Source organism: Corapipo altera, unplaced genomic scaffold, assembly GCF_003945725.1.
Source record: "Corapipo altera isolate COAL_440 unplaced genomic scaffold, ASM394572v1 96, whole genome shotgun sequence".
Taxonomy (NCBI): domain Eukaryota; kingdom Metazoa; phylum Chordata; class Aves; order Passeriformes; family Pipridae; genus Corapipo; species Corapipo altera.
In genome coordinates, this window is record NW_020884962.1 from 1,254,534 (window position 1) to 1,260,911 (window position 6,378).

A 6,378-nucleotide genomic window follows, 5' to 3' on the forward strand; every position below is an offset into this window, starting at 1 on the left:
CCCCCCCCCCAACCTCCTCAGAACTCCACCTTGCAGGCAGGGAAGGTCTCATCCTGCATGGCCACGGTGCTGTTGCTGCCCAGCACCGTGATGCCCAGCTCCTGCTGCCGGTCGTGGGTCTCCTGGTACCACTCGTGCATCACCAGCGAGTCGAAGGTGGGGATCAAGGTCACCTGTGGAGACACCGGGGACACCTCGTCACCCACCCCCCCCCCCAGCAGTGGGAAGGGGCCGATCCCAACATTTCAGGGACCAACATCACCTGCAGGGACACCCACCACACCCTGTCACCCCCCAGGACTGGAAGGGGCTGATCCCACCCCACCTTGCCACCCCCCCGAACACCAGGAAGGGGCTGATCCCCCCCGCCCCAGGTACCCGTGGGGGGCTCACCTGGATGTCGATGCCCCACTGGTGTTTGCCGCTGAGAAGGGCGTCGAGGAGGGGCCGCAGGACCCCCTCCTTCAGGTGGTCGTCCCCGCTGACCACGTAGCAGAGGGAGCGGACGCGCCGGAAGAACTCCTCGTCCACGGTGCGGGCGCTCCAGGAGCCGGGCAGGTACGCCAGGTCCACGTAGATGGGGGGGCCCTGGGGGGCTGTGGTCCGTGTGCCTGTGGGGCAGAGAGGGGATGGTGGTCTGCAGCAGCCCCCGATCCCCCCAAACCCACCGCTGGTGTCCCGTCCCCCACCCTGTACCTGCGGGTGACGCCCGGCCCGCTCCCGGCCGGGCTCCAGCGCTCCGGGTGGTCCCAGGGGTACGGGGGTCCCCGAGGGAGGGACCCTTCTTGTCCCCGGGGGGCAGCCTGGCCTTGTCCCCGCTGTCCCGGGCTGAGCTGGCGGGACCCCTGGCCTTGGGGGCCGAGGAGGGGTGTCGGGGGGGCTCGGCCTTCGGGGTGGCGGGAGCGGAGCCCACGCGGGACGGGATCCTCTTCACTTTGCCGGGGGGCTCCTTCCTGCCGGGGGGCAGCGCCTCGGGGTCCACCATGCAGATCCCGGGCTGGGCAGGGATGGGGCAGGGGTCCTTCAGGGGGGCCGGCAGAGGGTCGCAGGCTCTGGCCACGGCGCGGGGCGGCCGCTCCGAGTCCTCGTCCGACTCCAGCCCGTCGGCCAGGAGGGAGGGACAGTCCTCGGTGGCCGGGGGGACGTCGGAGTCGGAGAGGGTGGGCAGCGACTCGCTGACGGAGGTGGGGGGGGTCTCCCCGGGGTGGCCCCGGGGTGGCACCAGCTCCTGTGACGGGTCACTGTCCGACAGCTCCCGGGGGCTGGTGGCGGCCGAGGGCGACCGCTCGGACTTGGGGTGCTCGAACTCGCAGGGCGACACCAGGCACAGGTCCACGTCGTGGGGGGACTCGGAGCGGCGGCCGGGCCGTGGTGCCACGTCCCCGTCGGCCCAGGGCGGGTGGTGGCAGGGCCGCAGCGGCAGCGACAGCCCCCCTTTGGCAGGCTCCGGCTCCGGCGTGTCCCCGGTGCCCCGGGAGCCCCGGCCCTCCTCCGGGGGGGACTCGCTGACCGGCGGCAGCACCTGCTCGAAGGAGACCGAGAGCGACTCGTCCACCTCGGTGGAGTGCGGGGAGCCCACCTCGGCCGGCAGCGAGGGCGTGGTGATGGTGGGGGACACGTCGGGGACTTCATCCTTGAAGGGGCTGAGGGACAGACACCCCGCCTGCTTCTCCTGCCCGGAGCCGTCCTGCCCGGCTTTGCCCCCTCCCGCCGGCCACGTGTTCGGCTGCCGGGCGGTGCCGGTGCCCGGCTCCTCCGCGCCGTCGTCCACCGGGGACTGGTGGAAGGGCGTGTGCCCGGCGCTGGCCGGCCCCGAGCTGGCCGGGGACATCATCTCCAGGGTCTTCTCCTCGGAGCTGCCGCAGGGGTCCTCGGCGCCCTCGGGGCCGTGGTTGAGCAGCCCGGTGGGCGTCAGGTCGAAGTTGACGCTGCGGTCGCTCTTGGGGGTCTTGGCCATGGGCGAGGGGGGGCACACGGCCCTCAGGGGGCTGCTCTCCAGGTAGCGGAGGCGCTGGAGGCTGTCGGGGTCCTCCAGGCCGTTCTCCAGGCAGGAGGAGTCCCCCGGCCGCCTGGCCCCCCCGTTCTCCAGGGATAAAGGCTCCAGCTCGCTCTCGGCCGTGGCGATGCCCTCATCCGTGGATTCCTCCTTCCTCCTCCTCCCGCCGGATCCCGGCTCCCGCTCGGCCTCCGGCAGCATGTCCTCGGGGGAGGAGGACTTGGAGCCATCCGACATCCCCGGATCCTTCCTGGCACCCGCCTCCCGCGGGGTTTTAGCCTTGGGTTTCTCCAGCTCCTTCTTGAGGGGTGGCTTCTTGGTGCTGCCGGCCTTGGCCAGGGGTTTGCGGGTCTCCGGGACCGGTGTTTTCCGTGCCGGAATCTTGGCCGGAGCCTTGGCCTCTGCCTTGCTCTCCTTCATGTCCTTCCGCAGCGTCTCAGCCTTCACCTCCTTCTTCACCACCTTCACCTCCTTCTTGGCCTCCCCTTTCCCCTCGGCCCCCTCGTCCTTCTTTGGCAGCTTCTTCTCCTCTTTCTTGGCAACTGGCTCCTTCTTGGGAGCCGCCTTCTCCTTGTTCAGCTTCACCTTCACGTCTCCCTTCGCCTTCTCCAACGTGGAGTCTGCCTTGGCTCGAGCATCCTTGGCTTTCTCCTCTTCCAACCCCGTTCTGGCCGTCTCCCCCATGGATTTTGGCTTCTCCTTGGCCCCAGCCTTCACCTCCTTCTTCTCCACCTTTGGAGTCTTCTCCTTGGGCACCGGTGCCCCAGCCTCCACCAGGCTGAGCTTGGAACCCGACTTCAGGCTCTCCTTGCTCTCTGCCCTCCTCTGCTTCAGCTGCTTCTCCGGCGGGGACGCCGACACCCCCTTCAGATCGTTCTTGGTGACCACGGGGTGCTTGAGGAACTCCAGGTGCTTCACCTTCTCCAGCCCCTCCAGGATGCGGGCCTGGGGGGTGCAGCCGGGGAAGAGCACCCGGATGATCTTCTCGTAGCGGCTCACGGGGTGCCAGACGAGCAGGACGCACACGGAGGTCAGGCACTGCAGGGGCAGGTCCTGCTCCTTGGGGTACCCGTTCCCCGCCCACTGCTGCAGGAGGAACTCCAGCTCCTTGGTGCCCTTCACGGGGTTCAGCACGTACATGTCCAGCCGGCCCACTCCCATCTTCTGGAAGAGCACGGTGGGCTCGGCGCGGGGGCCACTGTCCCGGGCCAGCAGGTTGGGGCGGATGCCCAACTTCTCCAGGTAGTGCAGGGTCAGGGCGGCCTCGTCGCAGCTCTTCAGTACCCGGGAGTTGCCCTCGATGTCCTTCAGCTTCTCGGAGACGTTGAGGAAGACGACGCCCAGCTCCGGGGAGATGAGGTTCTTGGCCCAGTCCCCGTTGCCCTGGGAGCTCTGGGACTGGGATGGGTCCTCCTCCAGCTCGGCCAGCTTCCTCTGGAGCAGGCTGTTGATGCCAGGCAGGCTGTCCGTGCCCGCGTGCGTCACCAGGATGGAGTCGATGCGGTCCAGGTGCCGGACCAGCTTCCAGAAGGAGGATTTGGGGTTGGAGCCCCCGTTGACCAAGACGTTGAAGCCGTTGACGGCAAAGAAAGCAGAGTCCCCTCTCCCGCCCGGGAAGATATAGCAGCAGGGCTTGGAGAGCTTCAGGAACCCCACCATGGTGGGGGGCTCCAGCAGGTCGAAGGGGGACTGGGGCTCCAGCGACTCTGACAGGTACTCCATGAACTCCTCCAGCCCCTCCATCTCCGGCAGGACGCAGCCCGGGTTGTAGCGCAGCTCGATGAAGTCCTGGAGGTTGTGATGCTCCAGGCCCGAGTCCCTCCACTCCCCAAAATCGGGGCAGCTGATGGTCAGCCTGGCCTTGGCCGAGGGGTCCGCGGAGCTCAGGATCTCCCCCACCTGCGAGGGGACGGGGACAGCCGGGGCTTCAGGGGGGAGGTGGCACCAGGGACAGCGATGTGACAGCCACAGGAAGGGGGGGCCCTGCCTCACCCCCCTTCCCTGGGGATCCCACATTCCCGTTACCCACAAAAGGGGGCCCTTCCCTGGTTCCCTCCCAGCCCTGGTGTGGCTCAAGGCCGGGATGTGCCCCCCCACAGCGTGGCAGTGAGGGGGGGACACTCCAGCAGCCCTTTGGAGCAGCGGCTGATCCATCCTCCTCCCGCTGCCGTGCCCAAATCCCGCCCAGACACCGGCGACGTGTGCAGACAGCACAGACAGCGGCTCCGGCAGCGCCCGCCCGCAGCCCCCCCCGGGGGGGGGGGGGGAGGGGGGGGGGGGGGGGGACAGGCGGCTCCTTCCCGAGGCTCCCCCCCCGGAGCACCACACCTCCTTATCCGTGAAGATCTGGATGAAATCCCGGAGGGAGAAGCAGCCGGTCTGCAGCATCAGCTCCCCCGTGTCCTCCACGCAGGGCCCCGCGAACACGAGCAGCTTGTGCTGCGACGCGTCCGTGATGAGGTTCCGCAGCTGGGGACGGAGGGAACGTGAGGACAGGGGGGTTTTGTGAGGACAGAGGGGGATGTGAGGACAGAGGGGACGCGGGGACGGCACTTGGATCCACCCCAGGGCCGCCGTTCCCAGCTCACCTCGTCGCACAGCGACTTGTCGGAGGGGTTGAGCAGCACCAGGGTCTCCAGAACATCCCCGCGGTGGTGGAGGGTCCTCTGACCTGCCGGGAGCAAGGGCTGACCCCAACCCTCCCCAAAATCGGGCTGCACCCCCACCTGGGCCTCGTGGCGGGGGTGGCAGGGCCAGAGCCTGCCCGGTTTTCCGGAGGAAGAGGGACAGCCGTGATCCCGCTCCGGACACCGCGGGGGCCAAAGGACACGTTTCCCGTGTCCTTCCTGCCACTGGGAGGGGAGGAAAGGCAGGGGGAGCGGGCTGGGGGAGCCCCTTCTGCTCCCCCAGACAACACAGTGCTCCTGGGTGCTCCTGGGGGCAGTCTGGGGGTGCACGCCCTTCCTAAGCAGGGAACCACCCACTGGAGACCAAACTGACACTGCCGGGGGTGGGACATGGAGGGGCGGGAAAAAGGCACCGGAGCAGCCCCAGCTCCATCTTCTCCACTCCCTTCTCCCATGGAAAAATCACATCCCACCCCGGGCTGGGAGAAGGAAGCGGTTCCTCACGTGGGGGGATCACGGGGTTTGGATGGGGAGGGTGAGCACAAAGCCAAGGCTGTTCCCACAGAAAGCGGGGGGTGGGAGGGGGAGGGTCCCACAGAAGCAAGGGGGTCCCTCCAGCTCCTGGGGGGGGGTTTTCCCCCCTTTCTCTCCCCCCATTTCACCTCTCACGATGCTGGAGAACGTGGCCGAGTGCCGGGACACGAAGAGCTTCAGCTGCTCGTCCAGGTTGCAGGAGGTGAGGTCGATGTCCCACGAGCGGATCCCTGCGGAAAACAGGGGCCAAAAATTCGGGGTGGGGGGCTCAGCACCCACCAGCACCCACACGGTGCCGGTGGGGACTGTCCCTACAACATCCAACACCCCCCCCCAATACTGCCCCTCTCACCTCACCCTGAGCTGGTTTTGGGGGTCCCCAAACCCACCTGGACCCCGACACACCGACACCTGCCCGGCAGGTGAGCGCCCTGTGCGGTGACTCACGGCAGCACCGGCTGTGCCAGCGCCAAATCCCAACCCCCCGGGGCACGGAGCACCTCTGCCAGCACCTCTTCAAAGGGGGTAATTAAGGAATTAACGGCGCCGGAGGATTCGGCACACGCCGGGCTCGACCTGCCGGCACCGGGACAGGCGCCCTGAGAACACCGAGGGGCAGCCCCAAAACACCCCCTCAGGGCTCCCCACGGGGGTTTGGGGGTCTGGCAGCCCCCCCCCCAAACCGCTCCCAGTAACGGCCACCGAACTGGGGGCGATGGTGTAACCGGGGGGTTGCACAACCGTTGGGGTTTTGGGGGGGGTTTGGGGAGGTTCAGGGCTGCCCTCGCAGGGGGACGGTCCTGCCACGGGGGGACAATGGGTCAGTCCCGGCAATGTGAACACCCCCCCCCGCCGGGATTTTGGGGATCTGCTCCAATGTGGGGTGTTCGATGTCACGGCCTGAGACACACACACACACACACACACCCCAGCTCAGGGAGGGGCAGCAGTGGGACGCGGGGGCTGGAGGGGATTCCTGCGGCTCGTGGGGTGAATCCCTGGGGGCTCGGGGCAGGAAAAGGGGCAGATCCTGGAAATGTAGGGGAGCAGATGCTGGGGATCCAGGGCGAGCAAATCCTGGGGGGTCTGGAGCTGGGGAGGAAGCAAAGCTTGGAGACCCAAATTCTGCGGATTTGAGGGGGCAGATCGTGGGAGTTTAGGGGGGCAGATCCCGGGGGCCTGGGGCAGGGGGGGGCAGATCCTGGAGCTGAGGGGCACAAA

The 6,378-nt window shown here is 68.1% G+C and overlaps 1 protein-coding gene across 1 annotated transcript in view; it reads right to left on the minus strand.

Annotated features, from left to right (window-relative positions):
• Positions 1 to 6,378, minus strand: part of MAP1S (microtubule associated protein 1S) — a 24,529-nt gene that overhangs the window by 17,729 nt on the left and 422 nt on the right. The window contains exons 2-7 of the mRNA XM_027664311.1: positions 5,286 to 5,387; positions 4,585 to 4,667; positions 4,325 to 4,465; positions 697 to 3,895; positions 394 to 611; positions 18 to 173 (exon numbers count right to left, since the gene is read on the minus strand). Coding sequence (XP_027520112.1) covers positions 18 to 173; positions 394 to 611; positions 697 to 3,895; positions 4,325 to 4,465; positions 4,585 to 4,667; positions 5,286 to 5,387 — 3,899 coding nt within the window. The remainder of the gene's footprint in view (positions 1 to 17; positions 174 to 393; positions 612 to 696; positions 3,896 to 4,324; positions 4,466 to 4,584; positions 4,668 to 5,285; positions 5,388 to 6,378) is intronic.